The sequence below is a fragment of the Protopterus annectens genome, chromosome 7.part0 (assembly GCF_019279795.1).
Source record: "Protopterus annectens isolate FY-2018-M chromosome 7.part0, PAN1.0, whole genome shotgun sequence".
NCBI classification, from domain to species: Eukaryota; Metazoa; Chordata; order Ceratodontiformes; family Protopteridae; genus Protopterus; species Protopterus annectens.
The window spans coordinates 1,975,932,012-1,975,955,129 of record NC_056739.1 but is presented as its reverse complement, the minus strand read 5'-3'; the positions used below and the strand labels follow the sequence as shown (position 1 = coordinate 1,975,955,129).

Sequence of the window (23,118 nt, the reverse complement as noted above, 5' to 3'; positions counted from 1 at the left end):
CTTTATTCTTGCGTTTTTTATAAACTTTGGTCGTCGGCTGTTCTGCCGGCATTGTATAATTGAATCTTCGGCCGAAGTAATGAAAGGCAAAATCGTACCGATGCTTAATAGTGCGTTGGTTAAATCTAGCACAAAACCGACAACAAGCAACGTCATGGTCAGGGCCTACTCAAGGAATACAGTAAGAGTGAAAATCCTTATGAGGTATTTGCTTCCCACAAGAAATGCAATTGTTAACTTTTTCTGACATCGGTCTGGAGCAAGAAAAAAGTTTCCCCAATGGGGTACTTAGCTTTAATGAAGACTTCGGATCTGAAATTTGATTTCAAAAATCTCAGGAGTTGGCCGACCGGCACTTGCAAACTGCTTTTGCTTCGGGCACCGAGCGGCAAGAAAGACTGAAGAAAATGGCGTCGGCTACATCTTTTATACCCCTGGCGCACTGACGTCAGGGAAGAGGTGACAGCAACTGACGCCGGACCAAGACTTTGGAATTCAGGCCGACTGCGGGTAGCCTGCCAGCAGGATAACCCAAGTGTAATGACTGCAACAGTGAAACATGATGAACATCATTTCCTTACACTATTATAACACAATCTTGAAGTCACAGAAAGCTGCAGAAATAACAGTTCATGCAAAGAAACTCATCAGAATCCAGGGTCATGGAATGTTCATTCTGACTGAAAATGTCATTGATACTGAAGATCACAATTCCAAAAAGCCAGCACCAAACAGTGTCTAGCATCAACATCACAGCACCAAAATGGTTTTGTACCTATAGCCTCAACTCTAAAGGGGCTCTTCATGAGAACCTCAACTCAGAAGTGATGCCCTGAGAGAAAGATCTCTTTAGTGCCACGTCAGTCAAAGTTGAATAGGCACTGAAGACAGGAATGATTAGTCTAGGCACCAAATTCAAGAGTTGAGGAGACATCTGACCCTGAAGTTGAAGGATAGGATGTAGATGTCTAATGAGTCAATTCCAATAGACATAAGACCACAACAGACAGCAAAGACAGGTGGTGTCTGGTGATAGGTTCCAACCAGAACTGTTCTACTCAACTCAGCACAGAAGTGACACAGATGGGTTAACCTAGTAAAAATAATCACAGGCCAAAGTCAATATCTGTTCAATTGCCTGCACTGCCCAAAAAGTTAACTATGATGTTACCACAACTAACACTGAAACCAGACTCAGGCTAGTGAATGGTTCAAACTTGAACTAATTCTGTACAACTGGCATCCAAATGCAAAAAAAAAACAGTCCAAACGACTATCAGCTTATGCAAATTTAACAACCCTATGGAGGAAACATTTTTTAAGAAAGAGAGAAAAACATTCCACTGACAGAAGACAATACCATAGTAAACTGCGTCCAGAAAGGCTGTCTTCTTTTGGGGCTTTTTGCATTAAAAATGAATAATATTAAATGTGAACTGTGACTACTTATCTTAGAGTAAAGGTTCTAGCAAAGTGTGGATTACATAAAGGGCTGAAACATTTTAAGTGTACAGTTTAAGAAATCACAAGGACTAAATTAGTAAATCAAATTATTCACTGACCAATACACTTTTGTCTTCCTGGATTTTAAGTTTCTGAATTATACAACTAAATTCAATTACCACCCCTTTACTACTAAAATGACTTTCAGCTTTGTTTCAATACCTCTCTATCTTTTTGTCCACTCAGAGTTTGCCAGCAACATATTTACTCTTTCAGTCCTACAGATCATACTGTCTAAATACACTTTATTTAAGCTTCCAGAAAAAAAAATGACATACAATTACTTATTCTATTTTGGTAGCTAACATACCCACTGATACCAGACAGATGCAGAGACACCAAATCCATTCTCTAATGGTAACTTAAAACACAAAAAGAGCAAGTGATCCCAACACTATAATAGTATGGGCCTAGGAAATATGATTCAAATCCACGTTTCCAGGTATGAAACTCAAAAGAGTCCATTATACACTTAAAGTAGAAAACTGCAGCAAACCAGTCTGCTGAAAGACTGGGAAATGTAACTACTACCACTTTTAAAACTCAGTCACCAGTGGAAGAAGTGACAGTTTGTTAAACCATTTGAGCTGCAAGCATTGCAAGACTGTTGCAGCTTTGAAACCTACAACTAAACAAACACATGACATCCACTGCCATAGAAGATCAAACTTCTGTCTCCATAATACTCCTTGCCATATTCTTTCCTCCTACTCCAAAAAAGTGCAAAACCAGATGCCAAAGCTGTTTTCTCTTACCGTTACTACAGGTACAAACTGCAGCTGGTGATGTTTTGTGAATTCAGTGCTACACTGAAAAAGCATACACATACAGAACACCTTTCAGACAGCTACAACTCATTTCAGTAGAAACAGATGTCAGCTTGAATTAATGTTGCAATACAATGGAATAATTTTATATATAATATGTTTTATAACAGCAGTGATGACTTCCATTTAATGGTGAATATGGATTTACCCATGCACAGCAAATATACACCTGTTTCCTACTATGTCACTTGTGACAGCAATGTCATATAAGGGAGTGAAAAGACTATAGAAGTGCGATGAGGGACAAAACCAGGCATACATGCTATCAAGCAAAGCCTGCTTGTCATGTCAAATAGTGGAATGAAAACTTAACAAGTAGAAAAGTTAATACAGTTCAGAAATTAGAAGTTATGTACTTACCATAACGTTCCATCTGAGTAGGTAAACTTCATTTGTCAGCAACCTATGGGTTATCGGATCCATATCGGATCCGAGCCGGCAGCTTCCAACAGCTAAGATCCGAGCTCCAAGCTCCTTCCCCTTGGCCATAATCCCCTGCTATCCCTTCCTGACCTCAGATCGAGTTTGCCTATCCATAGACCATACGATACCAAGAACCATCTCCCTACACTAACCTGGAAGAGTCTGCCATGACAGCAGGAGTCTTTTGAACATCCATATAGGCTAGGGGGATGGAGGGAGGGACGGTTGCTGACAAATGAAGTTTACCTACTTAGATGGAATGTTATGGTAAGTACATAACTTCTAAATCTGAAGTATTTAACTTCATTTGTCTATCAACCTATGGGACAGAGTCCCCAGCTACCTGACTCTTAGGAGGTCCTCATGGAAGGATGTCCCGGAGCACTGCAGAGCCAAAGGATGCTCTCCCCCTGGAGACAATATCCAATTTGTAATGATTTATAAATGTATGAGATGAAGCCCAAGTGGCTGCTGAACAAATGTCATCCAACGACACCCTAGATCAAAAGGCCGCAGAGGTAGAGATTGATCGAGTAGAATGGGCATGGACTCCTTGAGGTGCAGGCCAGCCCGAACTCTCATATGCCAACAGAATACATTGGGAAATCCATCTGGACAATGTGACTTTTGAGACAGGTTTTCCCAAGGAGGACTTAGCAAAGGATACAAAAAGCTGGTCTGATTTCCTGTGATCAGCTGTCCTGTGCAAATAGAATCTCAGCTGCCTATGTACGTCCAGAGAGTGCAACTTGTATTCACCTTTGTTCTGATAATTTGGGAAGAAAACTAGTAAATTAATAGATTGGTTGATATTAGACTCCGATGCAATTTTGGGCAGAAAGGAGGGGTAGGTCCTGAGTGAGACTCTATCTTTGTGGAAAATCAAATATGGTGGCTTGGCGCAAAGGGCTTGAAGCTCCGAGTCCCTTCTGGCCGAAGTTATGGCAACAAGAAATGTCGTCTTCCAAGATAAGTATTTCAGATCCACCGAAGTTGCAGGCTGAAAGGGAGGAGCTGTGAGAGACTGAAGTACAAGAGTTAAATCCCAAGGAGGGACTGCATCTTTTACCGGAGGTCTTAGTAGGAAAGTGCCTTTTAGGAAGGTCTTACATAATTTGGACGAAGTCAAAGGACCGAGATCACTGCCAACATGATAATGAGAGACTGCGGCCAACTGGACTTTGACCGTAGAAGAGCTAGCACCTTGGTCGAATAACCCTGACAGAAAATCTAGTACTGCTGGCAACGGAGCTGTAAAGGGATCTAAGTTCTGATGCTCCGCCCAAACAGAGAAACGCTTCCATTTACTATTATAGATTCTTCTAGTAGATGGCTTGTGAGCGACTACTAGAATAGCCTTGACAGGGGACGATATACCAGGAGTCCTAGCTATCACTGGAATTGGATCAACCAAGCTGTGAGCTTGAGGTTGTCCAGATTCGGGGTTGACAGGCCTGATGGGTGAGAGATCAGATCCGGAATGGGACCTAGAATCCATGGGGGATTCACTAGATGAGACCATAGATAAGGGAACCAAGCCTGACGAGGCCAGAATGGGGCAATGAGGATTATTCTGCTCCCCAACTGTCTGGCTTTCTGTAAAAATTTGAGTATCAGGGGCAGAGGAGGGTAAGCATAGAGTAGACCGGGTGGCCAAACATGCACCAGAGCGTCTCCGGGAGATTCCCCGGGTGGGGGAATTAGAGCGAAGTAGTCGCTGCACTTTGCGTTCGAAGGAGAGGCGAAAAGATCGCAACGAGGTTGACGCCATTTGGAGAAGATTTGTTTTGCTACTTTCGGATTCAGAGACCACTCGTACGGTGACAGGATGGATCGACTTAGTCTGTCTGCTAAAATGTTGGACCGTCCCGGAATGTGCGTCGCTATGAGAAAGCAGTTGGTGGATGTAGCCCATTCCCACACTCTCATGGCCTCCCGACAAAGTGGATAGGACCTGGTTCCCCCTTGTTTGTTGATATACCAGACGACCGACATGTTGTCTGTCTGGATCACAATTGTCCCCAAGGGAAGAAGGCTTTGAAGTGCTTGCAACTCCAAAAGTACCGCTCTCATCTCTAGGACATTGATATGCAATAAGGTCTCCGAATGGTTCCACGTGCCTTGGACGGTCCTGCCCAAGCAGTGCCCCCCTCACCCGAGGCGAGAGGCATCCGTGGTCACCATGGCTAGAGGAGGGGGCGCAGAGAAGGGGCGCCCCTTCTGGAGGTCCGGGGACTGGAGCCACCATAAGAGGGCTTTCTTGCACACCCTGCTGAGAGGAATGGGAAAGCTCAGGGGATGTAGCAGCAAGGACCATTGGACTTGTAAGGTCCATTGAAGAACTCTCATGTTCAAGCGAGCCATGGGTAGTAGGTTGATGGTTGCCACCATCAAGCCTAGAGCCCTCAGGACCAATTCCGCAGGGGGAGCTGGGGATTGTAGAAGGGCCAGTACATGGAGTTTCAGAGTTCGTAGCCGGTCCAGAGTCAAGAAGGCTGGAAGCTGGTTTGTGTTCAATCTGGCTCCGATGAAATCTAGGATTTGAGTCGGAAGAAGGGAAGATTTCCCAGTGTTGATCGTGATCCCCAGCCGGGGAGCTAGCCGGAGAAAGTAATCCCTGGCCGTACAAAGTAGATGCCTGGTGGGGGCGGTCAGGAGCCAGTCGTCCAGGTACGGGAAGACCTGAATTCCCTGGAGTCTCAGGTGGGCCGCTACAACAGTTAACACTTTGGTGAACACCCTGGGGGCTGTGGTGAGACCAAAGGGAAGGACCCTGAATTGGTAGTGGCTGGCTCCCAGCCGGAAGCGGAGAAACCTCCTGGATCGTCTGTCCATCAGAATGTGGTAGTACGTGTCCTTGAGGTCTATGGAGCACATCCAGTCGTTCTCCTGCAGAAGGGGGAGAATGGATTGAAGTGTGACCATCCGGAACTTTTCTTTGGCTACTGACAGGTTCAGGAAGGACAGGTCAAGGATTGGTCTCAAGTCCCCCGTCTTTTTTGGCACCAAGAAGAACCTGGAGTAGAAGCCTGATCCGGACTGGTCTGGGGGAATGTGCTGGATTGCTCTTTTTTCTAGCAGCCGGAGTATTTCCTTGGCTGCCGCCTCCCTCTGATTGGGTGGGACATCGGGGAGGTTTCGGGAACTGAGAGGGGAATTGAGAAAGGGGATTTTGTAGCCTCTGGATATGATCCAAAGCACCCAGCGATCCACTGTAATGGACTCCCAAGCTGCCAGGTGCCTCGAGAAATGCCCCCCGACTGCCTCCAGAGTGGAGCAGTCGGGTAACCCCTCAGGGTTGCTGCGTGGGCCGATCAGAGAAAGGTTCTCTGGACCCAAAGTTCTTCGGGCCCCCTCTGCCTCTAGGTCGGCGTCCACCCTGTCCTTCTCTGCCTCTGAAGGACGAGGGGTCCGGAGCAAAACGGGACTGTTGAGACTTCTGGAACCACATCTTCTTCTGTCCCTTTTGGTTCCTGGAGAAGGACCTCTGGGGAGCAGAGAAGTGGACTCCGATGGCAGACGACTTCCCGTCTTTTTCGCTCTGGACCAATGTGTCGCATACGGTCTTGCCAAAAAGGGCAGAACCATCAAACGGGGCATTAGCGAACGACGCCTTAAAAGGGTTCAGCGAAATCACAGTGCCGGAGCCACGCCTGTCACAGTAGGACGATGCCCGCTCCGCTAGCTCTAGCGGCTCCTTCCGTGGCATGGGATAGTAACTGCATAGAGGTATTGGAAATAGATTTGAGAGTGGCCATTCGGGTAGAGTACACTTTCTTGTCCTCTGCCGACATGGACTCTGGGGGCGACTCAGCGTATTCTTTGATAAGATCCCACTGGAGCCGAATCACGTGTGCCATATAATTCAACGACCTCACAGAGAAGGTGGCTGAAGCAAACACCTGCTTCCCCAGATGGTCCATCGTCTGAGACTCCTTGTCTGGAGGATGGACTGAGGAACTCTCCCGGGCCAGTTCCCTTTTGGTGGCGGCCGCCACCAACATGGCATCTACCGGGACTCCCTTGCTCCAACATGACCTGTCCGAAGGGGGGGCTAAGAATTTTGTCCGGCCTCTTTGGAATGGCCTCCACAGTGCCCGGTTCCTTCCATGCCCTGGTAGTAATCAGGTCTACCAGGGGATCGGTGAGAGGGGACACCCAAGCGGTAGACGGGCCTGCTTCAAACTCCTCCAGAAAAACAGACTCGTCAGAGGAAGGTTTTGGGGCAGACCATCCCCCCCCCGATCCGAAGCATCTCCATAATGTATCCGAAGGAGACGTCTTCGGGGGGTGACCTTGGGGAAGCTTCCCCTTCCTCCAAGTCTTTGTCCTCTGTCAAGGACTCAGGGGAGTCCACATGCCTCCTCTTGCACTTGCGTTTGTGAGGGACCTCCTCGGGGGGCTGTCCGAAGAGGCCTCACGAACCACATCCTGTTCCAGCAAGGGAACTATCTGGGACGTCTGAGCAGGCTGTCCCTGGGGCCGGGTGATGGAAGGCGGACCTGTCTAAGAGGGAGTGCAGGGTGGAGCCGTAGCTGAAGCCGGGGGCCTGGAATCCCTCGACAAAACCCTCTCTATGACTTTGAACGCCGAAGGAGAGCCACTCTCCCTAGGATCCGAGAGCAGACCCTCCCTCGGATCCGACGTGCGGATCGGAGCCAGCGCCGACGTGGTCGGATCCGAAGGGCCAGTATGCTCCGACCGAAATGGAGCCGAAGCCATACTGACACCTCCGGATCCGAAGCTCAGCTCTCGGCTCCAAGAGCTCAGATCCGAAGAAAATGGACCCGACAGACTCGAAGGTGCTATCAGCGCCGACGTACCCGATACTATCGGCGCCAACAGTCCCCCGGCTCCGACGCTACCCGGCTCCGAGAGCTTCGAACCCCGGTAGTGGGTCAGAGAAGGAGCAATCGGGGTGAAAAAGGGGGTCGAGCTCCCCCCCAGAGTGGGGGGAGGCAGGAGCACTCCCATCTGCAGCTGGGCCTGGAGAAACCTACGCATCATCTGGTCCAAGTCTGCGTCGGACATACTGCGAGTAGACCTTGATGAGGCCACAGAGGCGGGCCAGGAGTGCTGCCTCGATGACCTCGAAGGCGACCAGGTCTCCTCCTCCTCCGGCCCTGGGGAGAAGTGGGGGAATCGGAGCTGGGAAGGAGAAGACTCGGAGGCCCTGGGAGGAGAAACCCATTTGGCTGGCGGGGCCGATGCAGAAGCTTCGGCCCGCCGCTTGTGGTGCTTTTCCCGGCATTTCTCCTTTCTGGCTTCCCTCTCCTCCTGGCCCAAGGTATGAGGCTGAGTCCCGGCCAGGGGAAGGGGAATAGCAGGTGGCGCTGCCGCAGCCGCGGCAGGTGTCACAGAGGGACCAGAGGACGAAGCCGGGTTTGGGGGCAGAAGTCCCTCCAGAATCAGCTTCGCCCTCCGGTCCTTAAGGGCCCTGGGGTTGAATGCTGCGCAAATAGTGCAGCCGGAGGAAAGGTGTTCAACCCCAAGGCATAAAACGCACAGAGTGTGGTCATCCGCTGGGGACAGCTTATGGCCACACTCGGTACACTTTGAGAAAAATATTTTGGGTGCCTCTGCCATAGCTATCAAAGAAAAACAACACACTTGCTAGGCCCCAAAACCACACACCCTAACGCAAACACGGGGGGGGGGATACTAAAAATTAGATCAATAAAGCCTTAACGCTACTGGGAGTCTACTTAACACACACACACACACACACACACACACACACACACACACACACACACACACACACACACACACAAAAATTCTGATTAGACTAAGAAAAAAGAAAGATTCTTCTCACAAATCCACAGATACCACGCCTGGAAGCTCGATCAAGCTGCTGAAGAGAACCGCGGCAAACTAGATCTGAGGTCAGGAAGGGATAGCAGGGGATTATGGGCAAGGGGGAGGGGCTTAGAGCTCGGATCTTAGCTGTTGGAAGCTGCCGGCTCGGATCCGATATGGATCCAATAACCCATAGGTTGATGGACAAATGAAGTTAACTACTTCAGATCAAAACATTACGAACTTAACATATTTTTTTTTAATGCATCGGTGCTATCAGGTCCCATGAGATTTTTTACATCACATCATATTCTTATTACCACCAGCTATTTCTCCTAACAGCCTTCTATTCTATAATCCTGGGTGACCACAAACCAATAGCACTGTAACTATGCAATTATGAGAAATACTGAATACAATGAAACAACATTTTTTTACATTAAAAATACAGTAGGTGATGTTAGACCTCCAGCACAGCTATGGGGTTTCAGCCTGCAATGCTCACAGCTTGCATTTGGGAAAAGACTGTGGTGCTGAATGTCAGGGTTGAGTGTGTATTATCAGGGTCTAGATTTTCTTCTCTAATGGAAGGGAACAGAGAATTACAGTATGACACAAGATGCACCTTGCTAGTAAGAAGACAGTGCATCACAATGACACATACAGATCACCATGTTCAAGCCATGGATATCACTGTACATTTATTACGACTCCAGTAAAAGTAAATATAAATAAGAAATAGTCAACTGAAAAAATACTGTCCACTCTCAAAGGATAAGTCTTTATAATACAGACTATGAATCCCTCCATGTCCATGAGTGTCTCTTCTTATATGTCAAAGTGCTGGGAGCATCTCTCCACTCCTAAAAGGAATGACAATGTACCAGTTACATGATCTGAAAACCAGCATTCTAGCCTTGGACCATTATGTAAAGCTTAAAATCCAAATGTGCTCTTGAATTTGAGGATGGGATACAAAATGAAGTCTACTGGCCAAAACCTTTAAATGGAATTGTGGTTTTCAAAACAGGGAGACAACTGCATTTCCTTGTACTGCTATGACAGATATAATAGCTTCTGTGTACCGCACACAGCAGTGTTGTCCTAAGTGAGAGCCTGTGTAAATAGCCTGATTAACTGATGCATTTGAACAAAGGAATCAAACAGCAGACGTGAAAGTTTGTAGAAATGCTTATGCATCTTTAGTGCAAGCAAAACCGCACTTGCCACTTATAAAAGAAAAGCTGGATCACGAAAAAGACAAAACATCATTTTGACTTTAATACTTCCATCTTATCACATTCCACTGTGTCAGCTTGGCTTCTACCTTACTACATTCTACAGTATAGGCTTGGGTACAGGCAAAAAACAAAAGTACATTACCATGACAACATTATCACTACTATTAGGGTACATAGACTCTAGACTGCATTCATTTTCATCAGCTTCGTTTCCTGGAAAAGAAGCAACATTCTACTTGTAATCTATTCAAAGTATGGCAGTTAGCATAGAGGATTAAGGCAATGAGCTGTTAATAAGCTGCATCTGGTAGTCCAGGGTTTAACTCTCTCAATCTCAGTTTGCCGACTACATGACTCTAAACAAGTCACTTAACCACACAGCACTCCTGGGTTGTCCCTGAAAGGGGTCACTTATGTCCGATGGGCTCACTTGGTTAACAAATAAAATAAATTCTACTTACACAAGAGAACTAAGAGCTGCTTGTCCTAAATGGTGCTGCTGCCAAGCTGACACCTGTCCTAATGACAGCATTCCTGGTGAGGTCAATCCCTGGAGAGCAGCTAAATCAGCACTAGACAGGGGGTAATCTGTAACAGAACAAAAATGACAATTACATTAAAGCAACAGAGAAAAATAGCTTATTCATTCCTTTTCTTCATGAAGCTTAAAGGTGCTCTGGCATTCCTACTTTCCCTTTGCAAGGCTTACTTTTGCATCCTCTGAAGAACACCTGTAAGGAAATGACAGATATGTGAGTACTCACCCAATCAACTGATCTTTGATGGGGCCCTTTGAAATATCTACAATTTTCTCTTCTAAGAATCTTATCTTGCCACAGAGTCACTGTATTCTTTGTCTGCTGTACTTGGAGGCATACATGCCATCGGCTGGTCATGTTATGACATCTCACACAAATACAGAGGACATATCTAACCCTTCTGCTCACCCACTCATCTTTCAGAAAACTGAGCAGGCATATACAGAAAAAAAGAGAAAAGGAATATAAAAAATTATAAAACATTTAAACTTCTCAGAACAGCCACCTGCAATGATGTATGAATCCATCCCAAGGAGGTCGGAGGAAAAGTAGAAAATACCCACTGGAGAGTGCAAACTGATAATGGGAATACTTACATATCTGCTACATTTTACTTCATCCTTACATATCTGCTACATTTTACTTCATCCTCTCTGGAGAGGGTAATGACTCAGAACAATCCCAAACTGTACCAAAAAAAAGCCCCTCTAAGGGTAGCTGGCTCTGTTGAGCAGAAGGATAAAGCCCTGAGTGCAACTCAGATGACCAGAGATTGATTCGTGACCTGGGATTTGGAGAAGACAACAAGGAAGGGTGGGAAAGAATGGCCAAAGATAACATCATTTTGGGGGAAGGGAGGTGATCTTGACTACTGCAATTCCAGCACCTACTAGAGAGAGAGAGAGAAAGAGAGTGAGAGAGAAAGAGTGAGAGAGACAGACAGAGAAAAGTACACAGGATACAGCATATGGGACAAGAATGTGCACTTGAATCTATCAAGTCACATCTGTCCAGTAGCCTTTAATATGCCAAGAAAACACATGCTTACAGGGGCCAACCACTGCAGTCCTTTTTACCTGCAAATGTGCATTTCAGCCACAGCAGGGATGGGCTAGAAAAACTTTCATTGTTGGCTGGCTGGAAGACAGCCACACTATAACTAATTCTCACCTTCATGATGCGGAAAGAATGGGCTATTGCAGCAGACAGCAGATGTCTGGTAGGCAGTGAAGACAGAAAAAAGACAAAAGCACCTTACTAGAAGGAATGCTCCAAAGTGGCCAAGTCCAGGGTGTTAATGTAGTCCTAACACTGGAATCACAGAATCAAATTCTAAGCAGTACTACTAGGTGAATGTCCAAACTGTCAAACACATGGCTATGGAAAAAATGTCCACAATGGATACATTTTTGAAACAGACACTGCAAGCAACCACGTGTGGTGTACATGCCTTTGTCCACAGTGGCCGGGTGTTAGTATGATGCTAGTGGAAATAATGATGCAATTAGCAATTCATTTTGACAGGATTTGCTTTGACTCAGCCAAGCTGCTTTTACCTGGAGATAAAAGTAAATGAGAAGCTGGTCTGTCTTTCTGAATTTGAGGATTTCCTTAAAATTACGCCGGAGATAATGATACTGAGGTTATGATGGACTCTCTCTGAACAGACTGGTGTAAGGACTAGTCTAAGGACTCTTCTGAAACCACATCCAAAAGAAAATAGATTTAATCTAGAGGAACAACAATTCCTGTAAAGCACCAATAAGTGTTTGCAACTTTAAATTATTTTGGAAAAGGCAAAAGCTATTAAAAGCAGCATACTTCTCAACATGAATTTCAAGTCTGTAGAATTTCTCAGTTGAAATGGAGGATGGGCTAGCATCTCAGTCATGATGATAATCTACCTAGGTGGATTCTTCACAGGATGGTGAAAGTGAACACCTCTGAAAAACTGCTTCACAAACTTTTGATGCATCACATTTTTGCTGTCCATGACATAAGGATGTAGAGACATGACAGACACATGCTCCCTAACTACGGATTAACTTAGACCAAGCCAATTAGGTGTCTGATGTGCAGAGTAAGTTTGATGAGTGGAAGGGTTTCTGGTGTTGGCAAACTCAATGAACACTAAAACATCCTCTAGAAGATTCTCTGGGATAAGAGGATCTACTGAAGCAGCTATGTCAAAAAGTGGAGCTGGTTGCAACCCCTACTGAGCTGGGCTCTTTTGAGTGATACTGGGAAGGACTACAATACAACCAGCAACTCAAAACTACACCCTTCCTGGTTACAACAGGATGACAAAAATGCATTACTGGCTTTCATTCTAAATTTTTGTAAGGATGGCAGGGAATCAGGAGGAAAGGAAGGAAAAGTACAAGACTCTCCTCTCTCGCTGAAAAGAGAAGGCAACCACAACCATCACCCACATGCCCTGCTTAACCAAAAGGAAGAGACGAATAACTGCTTTTTACTCTGTGGTAAAAAGTCTATTTCTATGGTGCTCGAATTCCGAAGACCTTGATTATGTAGGCCTTGCTGTCACCAGTTCCAGGAGAAGGCTAGAACTGCAGCTGAAAAAATTCATCAGCACATTTACCTACCACAGGATGTGAAAGACTGTGATAACAATGTCTCAGTCTCTGATCCACTATCAGACAACCTATATTTTCCAGTAAAGAAGGTGCACACGTACCATGCCAAATACTAGATGCCTGTTAGAAACAAATGAGCTTGAGTGTCAGATCCTTTTCTAAATCCTGCAGTGTGTGAAGAACAGCATTTCAACTAAGAAGGTGTATGTGCAGACCCTCTTTCCTTGGGCTGCACATGCCTTGCATTCAAAAGCAGCCAGCAAATTCCCCATGCTCCCAAAAAAAGCATCTGCCATCAGAATCTATAACAGAAACAGCAGGCTAACAATAAGGCTGGACAGAAGATTCCGCTGCTCCAAATCTGAAGACATGCATCTTGCATTAGGAAAAGGTCCATGAGGGCATGACAACTCTAAAGACAAAGGCTTCTCATTATCCACTGCAACATCACAGTGTGACGACAGTGGGCCGAAAGAATGTTGAAGGTAGTGGTTATCATGAAGCCCATAAACTCACTAAACTAGGTATAAATCCCTAAGTCACAAGATGGATTGCCAACTGACTCACTGACAGAACCCACAGTGTAAAAGTTGCAGACTCCAAATCTGACCTCAAAGCAGTGACAAGTGGAGTACCACAGGGTTCCGTCCTGGGACCTCTCCTGTTTGTTATCTACTTCTCTGAAGTACATGCTAACACAGAAGGCCTATGGCTAACGAAGTTCGCAGATGACTGCAAACTAGGAGCCATAGGCAAGTCCCCAAATGATGTGGACATCCTACAGAAGGGCCTCGCTGAGACAGATGCCTGGTGTCAGAGCCATGGCCTCAAGCTCAATGCCAAAAAGTGCAGTGTCATCCCCTTTGGTAAAAACTCTGTACCCATGAACTACCACATACGCAGCAATCTACTTAACACCGAATGTGTGATAAGAGACCTTGGGACCCAGGTGGACAGTAGTCTCTCCTTTGATAGTCACATCGCCACAGTAGTCAGGAAGTCCTTCTATGTGGCACACCTCATCATAAAAGGGTTCTCATCCAGGAAAAAAGAGGTCACTGTTCCCCTCTACTCGACACTCATTAGACCCATTATGGAGTACAATGCCCCTTTTGGAATTTACCTCACAAGACATCAGCAGCAGCTGGAAAGGCCACAGAAGTACCTCACAAAGAGGATTACTGGCATCAAACAAATGCCCTACAATGACCGCCTCAAAAAACCCCAGCTTTACTCCGTCGCACATCGCCTACTCCGAGGTGATCTCTGCCTAACATATAAAGCTAAGTCAAACCCAGAGCTGTTGGACATGCTACACCTAAAGAAATCCCAATCCCTCTGAGCTACACGCTCTAGGGACCTAACAATAAACAGGACATGCTGGAGGGATAGATTCCTGTTCCCAGAGACTTCCCATACTCTGGAATAGGCTACCCATCTATGTCAAGCAAAGTTCTTCATTAGCACTCTTCAAGAAAAATCTTGATGAGTGGATGGGAAATAGGAAATACACCCCGGGGATCACTTCTGTGTCTCTGCTCGACAGTGGTACAGGAAAATAACTTTCTTGGGTGGCGTAAACCAGGGAACCTTGTTGGCTAGGATTATGTAGGCCCTTGGGCCGATAGCCTAGTACCTACCTATGAACCTATGAAGAGGTACAGAAGCAACTAAGCACTGATCTGTTTCTAGACCTTTATGCAAGAAGCCAAGACCATGACATCCACGGCCATCTATTCAGACAGGAAAGACAGTTAGTAAAGAATGTCCGGTTCCTTCCAATAAACAGAATCCTTTGAGATGGAGTCATGTAGGATTTCTCCCTGTCCATAAGGAACTTCAGGGCTTGCAAACGCAGAAAGGTCTAGACAATGCCCACTACCTGACTGCCACTTGACAATGTTACCAGAAGTCGCTTGTCCAGGTAAAGGGGCATCATAACACTCTTTTGCTTACTTGAAAGAACTGCTGGTGCCTTATATCCCATCTCAGGCTGTGAGGTTATTGGGTGATGGGCTGCTGGCTCTTCTGAGGTCCCACTTAAAATATCTGGCAGACTGCTTTTGATACCCTAGGCTGGACCTTGGTAAGTATTCTCTGTGCATTCTAAAAGGCAGCAGTATGTACTGAAGGCAGTATTGACTCTGGTAATGTTCACTCATACATATGCACCACAAGGCATACATTATACACAGTGAGACCATCTAGAACCTTTGCAGAAGCAGGGGCATGACTCCCAGAGTGCAACCATCCAGATATATACATACAGGACATGCTCACTGAAGTGTTTTAAGATACAGAATGACAGAGTGCCCTTTTAACCCCATCTGAATAAGGAACACACTCCTTTTGAATGAGAGCTTATGCTCCTGTCAAAAAGTAAGAGTTCAGGTCTGTTGCAGGAGCTCAAAACAGAATGACTTGTCCTAACACAAATCACTTAATGGGGCACATCTAAACGCTGTAACATGTGGTCATGTTCAGAAGCAGAACCCATCAAAGGTTCAGAGGTTCATAGGTTAGTAGGTTCATAGGTTAGTACTAAGCTAACTGCCCTTGCGAGCCATTTTAAGCCTAGCCAATTATCCCTTGTGAGACTCAAACCATGCACCTTGTGTTTGTAAGGCAAACACCTTAACCATTAGGCCACCCTCCCATCATTCCAATCTGAGTGCTCTGCAGTCATCATCATCATCATCAACCACCTTTTTGCCATTTTCTACATGGAGGTGAGATGTAATGTCAACCGTTGCCATCTCTTTCCATTCAACACCACTCTCCTGCCTTCTTCAATGCTCATGCCTGTCTGTCGCAGGTTTTCTTTCATACAATCCATCCAACACTTTGCTGGACTCTCTCATTTCCTCTTGCATCCTTCCTGTCTGTCTGAAATCTTCTTCACCAGATTGTCTTCTGCCTTTTTTGCACATGTGCAAGAACCACCGTAATCTGTTCTCTTTGACCTTTCCTACAATTGGAGGTACCACATCTCAAGCACTTCATTTTCATCACCTCTAGCTTCCTCGACTGCTTTGCCTTTATTATCCAGGTTTCTGTACCATACAGTAGTACTTGTCGCATCACTTTTTTGTACACCTTACTTTTTGGCTTCTTTGGCATTCTTCTGTCATATATTAAACCTGACACTCTGTGCCAATTGGCTGTAGCCCTCTTATTCTAGCTTTGAGATCCTTATTCAGACTTCCCTTCTCTTCAACCACCCCTGCAAGACACTTGAAGCTGTAAACCTATTCCACTACTTTCTCTTCTTCTCATATCTCTCATTTACTGCCATTACAACTGTCTTACCTGTAATAATTTTCATGCCATGTACCTTCAGTTTTGCATTATATTTCCCTATCCTGAACTTCTTGCTCAGAGTCTATCTGTAATGCCACATTTGCATACAGCAACTTTGTTGATCTGCCTTCTCCAAACTGTTTGCTAATGTAGACAATCACCAGTATGCACAGCTGTGGCCTTGGAGCTAAACCCTGATGCACACCCACTCCCACTGGAAACCATTCTGTTTGACTGAACACTGTCTGTACTTAATTCACTGGGCCCTTGTACATAGCTTACACAAATTCTACCAATGTTTCTGGCACTTCAAATCACCACAGGACTGCACAAAAGAGCTTTCTTGGGACCTTGTCATATGCTTTCTCCAAGTCTAGGAAAGCCCACTTGGAGTCTTTTCTCATCTGTAGCTTCTTCTCAACTATCTGTCTTACTACAAACATTAGCTCAGTTGTGCTGCATCCTGATCTGAATCTGAACTGCTCATCTTCCATGTTACTTTCTACTACTCTGAGTATTTGCTTATCGACCACCTTCGCCAGAACTTTCTGACAATGTGACAGAAGTTTGATACCTCTGTACTACCCACAGTTTTGAATGTCCCCTTTGTTCTTGAACACTGGCACTAGTATGCTTATTCTCTGAAGAGCCATTTCTCCCCATCTCAAACAGCATCTTCATCATATCTACTGTGACCTCATCTGAGCCTGCTGCTCTCATTGACTTCATTTTCCTTCGTGCAGTTCTTACGTCTTCTATGGTGGGCTCCTCCTCTTCTGTGATTGCAGCCTGTGTCTGGAGCAGTACAGCTTCTGTGGGGTTTTCTTCATTCAGAAGCTGCTAGAAGTGCTCACTCCATCTGTCTTTGATGTCTTGTGGACTGGTATGCAAGTTGTTGCTGCCATCCCTTACAAAGGGTGTCCAACTATCATTTTTACCTGTTTGTTTTTGTCTTGCAACCTGTTTCTTTGTACCATCGACTGACTCACTTTCCAGAAGCTAGTAGAATGCTCTGATGCCTTGTTCTTTGCTATTGCAACTCCTTTCTTAGTTCACCAACCAGTATTCCTTCCTAGTCTGGCCTGCCATTTCTATCTTCCAGCTTTTCCTACATGCCTTTTTTCTTTTGATGACTTCCTGGACTTCTGTATTCCACCACCAGCTTTCCTTATGTACCTAATTCCATACCTGACTCAGCTGCATATCTGTTTTGAAGTCCCCATGCACACAGTTTTGAGGCACTGACATTCTTCTTCAACTCCACCTATTAATTCCTTGAACTGTTGTGCTTTTTCTCCAGTCAACTTCCAGGTCTTCAGCCTGGTCTTTGTTGACTTTAGAGCCTTCTCTGACCACTGCTTGCAGCTGATTGTGGCAACCAGTGGTTTATCCTATGGGCCAACGGTTTCACTGTGGCTGTGACTTTGCAATCACTGATTCTACCCCAGTACCCTTTCCTTAGTAGGAGGAAGTCTACCTGATTTGCATGTTGCCCACTCTTGTATGTGATCTTGTGACAGTCTCTCTTTCTCAACCACATGTGTGTTAGCTACTATCAAGCCATTTGCAATATAGAAACCTGGAATGGCCTCTCCTTCTTTATTCCTGTTACCCCACCCATGTGGACCCAGGCAGTCCTCATATCATGTTCTGTCTGTCCTGATTTGTGCATTCAAGTCACCCATTATCAACACCAATTCATGTTGTCCTGCCTTATCTAGTAGGTCCTGCAACTGCAGTCTGAATGCATTCCTTTTCCTCACGACCACAGCCCTGCTGTGCGGCATAGGTGGAGATTATGAATACTACCCTGTCATTAAGTTGGAATCAGAGTGCCATGAGTCTGTCACTAATTCTGATCACATCCCTCACTGTTTTCTGCAAACTCCCTCACCGCAATTCCTACACCATTTCTAGCCTGTCCTCCTCCTGAGTAGTAGACTCTGGACCCCAAGCCAAGTGGCTTTGCTAAACTGTCCTTCCAACTTGTCTCCTGGATACATAAGATGTCCAGCATCCTCCTTGCCATGATGTCATCTCTGTGCTGTCAGTGAACCTACACTGAGTGCAGCAATTCTTACTTCATGTTTAGCAGGTTGATTTATTTTATGTCCAGCTTTCACTCAACAGAACTATCTCAGGTAACCCACACTGGGCAATTGGATACTAGCTGACTTGTAGCTTACTGACCCAGGGCTGCTGAGCATTATGACAGGCACACATTGGCCAACAGAGGCACATACACCCCTCCCACTGTTAGCATGGGTCCCAGAAGTAAGTCAGAGTAGGCCCAATTATCAACGGCAAATACCCATGCATATTTGGTGACATTAGTCAACATAACCTACTCACTTAGAGCCATATTTTACACCATCGGGAGCATAGCCCTGACATGGCACACAGTCTTGTGATCTGGGTTCTCCTACCTTGAGGACACTGTGCATCACAGTAGATGCCCAAAGCGGTTGGTCTATACAACTCTTTCCCCTCTAGGGCACCACGCAGTGCTTGTGTTGCTGCTCACAGCTCCAATTTTGGTGACTTAGAGGTGGAACCACTCAGCATGTTTTTCAGAGGCGGGAGAAGCCCCACAGAGACACAGAGAGAACATGCAAACTCCAAAAAAACTGGCCGCAGGTCAGGATTAAAGCTTGTACCTTGTGCATGGGAGGAGAAGACCTTAACCATTATGCCAAATGGTCTCTCTGTTCTACTAGTTCTAGACTGTTCTGTAACCTATAAATAAATTCAGAGAACCATCTTCCTATGAGTGGTCCTGAGGGGTGGTCAGAACGTCTGCAGTGCGGCCTGCAGAGTCTATGCCCTGAGAGACTGGGTAAGGGGTGCAGGGTGGAGTGAAGATCACCTGATACTTAAATGTCCTCCTCTGTCTGACATGGGGATTCCTCTTCTTCCTTTTTTTTACTCAAATGATTTTTATTTTGATAAAATAACACAATAATTTAATACATTCATAACATTCAATAACTATTTACAGTATTTACATTCAACCTGACAAAAAGGATTCAGATAAAAACATTTGTAGTAAAATAATAAGTTAATATATAAACTATGATAGTTAGGAAGAGTTTGGTTCCATCTGTAGGGTATCAATCAAATTCAAAACTTTCCTCCATGGACTATTAACTAATGGCTTTGGAAAAGTTCTTAACTCTTTAATTCTTTTCTCCATTAGTAAGCATTTCTTCAGTGATGATAGGAATTCCTCCATTGAGGGTGCTACATTAGAGCTCCATCTTCTAGTTATACATTTTCTGGCTATTGCGAACATTGCCCACAACAAATACAGGTCATCTTTCTTCATATTATTACTATTAACAACATTCAATAAAATTAAAGACTTTGTCAAAACAAATATATCAGTGTAGATAGCTTGAAGAAATGTGTTAATCTCATTCCAGTATGGTTTAATATTAGTACAGTCATAACAAAATATGAGACCAGTCAGCATTAGTGGACAGATGACATCTCAAACATAACTTGCTGTTTGAAGGGTTCATTTTTGAGTGTTTCTCATGTGTCAAAAAGGATCTGTGTAGAAATTTCCAATGAAAAATCCTCCAGAACTGTGAATAAGAAGTTAGTTTAACTGAAAATAAAATATTTGTTTTATCTTCCACTGATAATAATACTTGAAACCCTGTAGTTAGGTATTGCCAGTAAGACTCTTTAGGAGCTGTCTTATAGACAATTAAAGTGTTACATAGATATAACTCATTCTTAACACTAATATTATTACACAGAATTCCAAAAATCCAGTTTATAATTTTAGGTACGGTTTTGAAGGATGAGTTATGTATTACTCTACACAGATCCTTAGTGTATGCTGTGACACTCTTAAGAACCAACCAGTCATTAAAGGATAGGCCATAGGTTGAAATACACTTTGTGTGTTCAAAGCTTGTTTTCAATACATTGCAACCAACAAAATAGGTTATTATTTTCCCATAAACCAAAAATCTCTCCATGTGTTTTATCAGGGAAATCCCTTGTAATACTAAATGGTATTAAAATCTATGCCACAGTTTTATATCTAAATTTGTGTTAATGAATTTTCTAAACACATCAAAAATATTGTTTATTAGTGTTAGTTTAGTTAATTTTGTTGTACTATATTGTAAATTTAAACTTAAACAGTGCCATATCTTATTATCTTTGTCAGTTAAAATGGCATTCTTTGATAAATAATTTTCATTCATTAGTATGTTGTTGTTGTTTGTGTCTTTCGGCTTTTCCCGGTTAGGAGTCGCCACAGCGGAACTCCGATCCGCTAATGATTGGTAGTTCATTTTTACGTGCCGAGTTACCAGCCCTGATGCACAACCTTCAACAAAGGTACGCCCATTCACGCATGTCTCCACACAGAAGACGCTCTAGCTGAGAATTAAACCGGACGGCGTCTTACTGTGAGGTGACAACGCTACCGCAGCACCACCACCGCGGAGACAATTTTCATTTTCATTCATTAGTATAATGGAGTGTAACTGTTTCCAATTGGAAGAGTATCTAGGATTTATCCAGTTCATCACTATTTTAATTATAGATGCATTTATATAAGTTTCAATCTCTGGGAATTTTACCCCCCCCCGTTCACATTTTCTGATATGATGAGAATATGCCACTATTTCTTTTGGGGTCTCATAGGAATTTCATCAGAGTTGAAGCGATTTCTTTAAGGATTTTCTTTCCTGCTGGAAGTATAAGGGCTTGTGCTATATATATAATATTTTAGGTAACAAAACCATTTTTATCAGTTGTAACCTACCATCAAATGTTATAAACAAATGATTCCATTTGCTTATTAATGTCTTGATTAAGTCTATGGCTTTAGCATTGTTAATAAGCTGTAAGGTTTCCTCTATATTCTTGCCTAGGACTATTCCTAAATAATCTAGAGTTGAAACTTGCTTTCCAATAATATGATTAACTGGAACCTGTATGTTCTTTTTTTATTTAATAATAAATATTTTGATTTAGATTTGTTGAAGGAGAGTCCTGAGATTTTGTTTGGAAATTTGTTGTTACTATATCTACTTCACCTAATACTTCCTTAGAGTAGGGTAAGGTAAGTAAGACATCATCAGCAAACATCATTATTTTAGAAATATATTGGTCATATATATTTATACCTCTTATCTTTGGGTTATTACGTATTAAAATGGCAAGTATTTCTATGGCCAGAACAAATAGGATAGGGGACATGGGACATCCTTGTCTAGTACCTCTAGTGATTTGGATTGTTTTGGAAGTAAAGGGACCTAATTTGACATATGCTAGATTATTTTCATGATTTTCTTTACCATTGTTATAAGAAAGGGGGGAAAATCAAATAACTGTAAGACTTTAAACAAATAACCCCAATTTAAGGAGTCAAAGGCCTTTTGAATATCTAGACCTATTATCAATGCTTCATGCTTTTCTCTATTGAGGTAATCTATCAAGAGTTAATACTCTTTTAATATTATCCTGTGTATGCCTGTTATGTATGAAACCAGTTTGGTCTTCATTAATTATTTTAGATATGGGTATTTTCAATCTATTGACCATAACTGACTTAAATAGTTTATAATCAATATTCAACAAAGGAATTGGTCTATATGAGTTGCAATGATTAGGGTCCTTATTTTCTTTTAATATAGGGGAAATCAGAAAATATCTCCAAGAAGGAGGAATATTTGCTAATGTTTGAACTTCAAGAAAGGTTTTATGTAGGAGAGAGATTACAGAAGAAGGGAACAATCTATAAATTTTGATAATTAAGCCATCTATTCCGGGTGCTTTATTACACTTACTTTGTTTAATCCCACCTATAATTTCCTTTTGAGAAATAGGGTTTTGTAGATCTAACTTAAGTTCCTCAGGAATTCTTGTTATGTTGGGAACTATATTCTCTACATTCTCACATTCATTTGTACTTATTTTATCTTTATGACGCTCTGCATAATGATAATTAAAAGCCTCCAGAATGTCCCCTATGTCCATGACTTTTTTTTCCCTTTTCCCTTCATGAAAGATACTGTCAATGTTATTAATTTTTGATTGTATCTTAACTTTCATAGACAGGTTATGAAAATGCTTAGGAGAGGTAGTACAAGAATTTAATTTTAGTTTTTCCATAGCTAAATTCGTTTTATGGGATAATATTTCATTGTATTTCTTATTTGCTTCTTCTATTTTCTTCTTATTATCTGTAGCAATTAAGTTTTTATTAGATTTAAGACAGAATATTTGATTTTGGAGTTGCTGTACCTCTGAGTCCCATTCTTTAATTCTGTTTTTGTACGAGCTAATGGTTTTACCATATAGATAGGCCTTAAGAGAATCCCAAACCATAATTGTGTTTGCTTCAGGTTTATAATTAATCTCTAAGAAAAGCTGAAGTTCAGAAGTTATCCAAGATTTAAAGTCTTTACTTTTTGTGATATATGAAGGAATCCTTGAAGTAATAACTAACTGATTGAATTCCAAGTGTATTGTTAACAGGGAATTATGATCTGAAAAGGGACAAGGTTGTACTGAAAAATTCAAGCTTTTAGAATAAAGATCTTGCAAGATATAAATTTTATCTATTCTAGTTTGGGAACCATGTCTATAGTCCTGATGAGAGAATAGTAAAGAATTTGGTCCCAAAGCATTAAATGTATCTTTTAATTTAAACATTTCTGTCCATTTTTAACTGTTTGGCTGAGGACAATAGTCTAGGAGATTTCCTGTTGGTAGTTTCTGTAACATCTGTGATACAACTGAAATCACCTCCTAGTATAATATTACCTTTAGAAGTAGTTGTAATAAAGTCTACGTGTTTCTTAGCTAGTCCAACCCTCATACCTGAGAACCAGTATAAATTAACCAGGGTCCAAATTCTATT

General features: G+C 43.3%; 1 protein-coding gene across 10 annotated transcripts in view; it reads right to left on the bottom strand.

Annotated features, from left to right (window-relative positions):
- Window positions 1-23,118, bottom strand: part of MEF2A (myocyte enhancer factor 2A) — a 1,032,288-nt gene that overhangs the window by 22,058 nt on the left and 987,112 nt on the right. For all 10 annotated transcript variants that reach the window (XM_044078398.1, XM_044078400.1, XM_044078392.1 and 7 more), the window contains one exon: window positions 10,255-10,381. In XM_044078398.1, the coding sequence (XP_043934333.1) occupies window positions 10,255-10,381 (127 nt within the window). The remainder of the gene's footprint in view (window positions 1-10,254; window positions 10,382-23,118) is intronic.